Raw genomic sequence first — 888 nt, 5'->3', positions numbered from 1 at the left:
CAATCAACAGCTCCTCACCCGGCGCCGAGACGCCCTCCACGGCCTCCGCCCTCTCCCGCAGCCCGCGGCCACCCGAGTCTGGGGACTCGCGGGCGGCGAGGGCTCCCGGGGAGGGCGTCCCGGAGCCGGCTGGCCGGGCCGCGCGCCCACGGCTCGGTCCCAGAGGGCCCCACCTACCTGAGCGCCAGGAACCTTTCGCCCAGCAGCGCCAGCGCAATCCCCAGCAAGCTCAGACCCACCAGCCGCCCCATGGCGCGGGAGCCGGCGCCGCTTGCTCGGGCCTGGCTGGGGAGCACTGTGGGCGACACTCGCGTCCGAGTCCCGCTGCGCGGGGCCGCGCTCCGCCCTGTCTCCGGCCTAGGCCGGCTGCTGTCCCTGGGCCACGGCGGCTCCGCCCTAGGCCCGGCCCTGGGTTTTTGTCACCACAAACCTACCGCCCCAGACGCGTACCCTGGGGCAGTGAGAGTCTGGCTTCCTGCCCTCCTTTCCCAAGCAAACAACCCCGCAAGAAATAGAGGCAACCCGCCTACCTCTCTCATTTCCCTCGTCTTCAAAGACATTCCTTCCTATACATTCCAGTAAGAAACGTCCAAAGTGTTAAAGATTCTTTTTTTTTTTTTATTACGTGAAAGGATACTGGGTCATGTCTTGTAAATAGTTCTTTCATGTTGGAATCACGACTTTTTGTAACAGGATACAGGTGGGAGGAAAGAGACATCCTATTTCTAATGCTTCATCTAGACTAGAGACCTAAGGATCTGGACATTTCTTTTTCATCTAAACTCAGTTTATGGAAATAAGAGTAGTGCTTTTTGTTTGTTTGTTTCTTGAACAATCATAGCATGACTAAAGAAAAATGTATAAAAGGAAAACTTATCCATTAAGATT

The 888-nt window shown here is 57.0% G+C and overlaps 1 protein-coding gene across 1 annotated transcript in view; it reads right to left on the bottom strand.

The window, feature by feature from the left end:
- The window catches only part of LOC109393132 (serum paraoxonase/arylesterase 2-like), a 27,933-nt gene extending 27,492 nt beyond the window's left edge, over positions 1–441 (bottom strand). The window contains 1 exon segment of the mRNA XM_019662072.1: positions 178–441. Within this exon segment, the coding sequence (XP_019517617.1) occupies positions 178–251 (74 nt within the window). The 5' untranslated portion in view covers positions 252–441.
- Between the last annotated feature and the right edge of the window lie 447 nt (positions 442–888).

Source organism: Hipposideros armiger, unplaced genomic scaffold (genome assembly GCF_001890085.2).
Source record: "Hipposideros armiger isolate ML-2016 unplaced genomic scaffold, ASM189008v1 scaffold_365, whole genome shotgun sequence".
NCBI classification, from domain to species: Eukaryota; Metazoa; Chordata; class Mammalia; order Chiroptera; family Hipposideridae; genus Hipposideros; species Hipposideros armiger.
The sequence above is the reverse complement of the archived record's forward strand: the minus strand, read 5'-3'. Positions and strand labels throughout refer to the sequence as shown.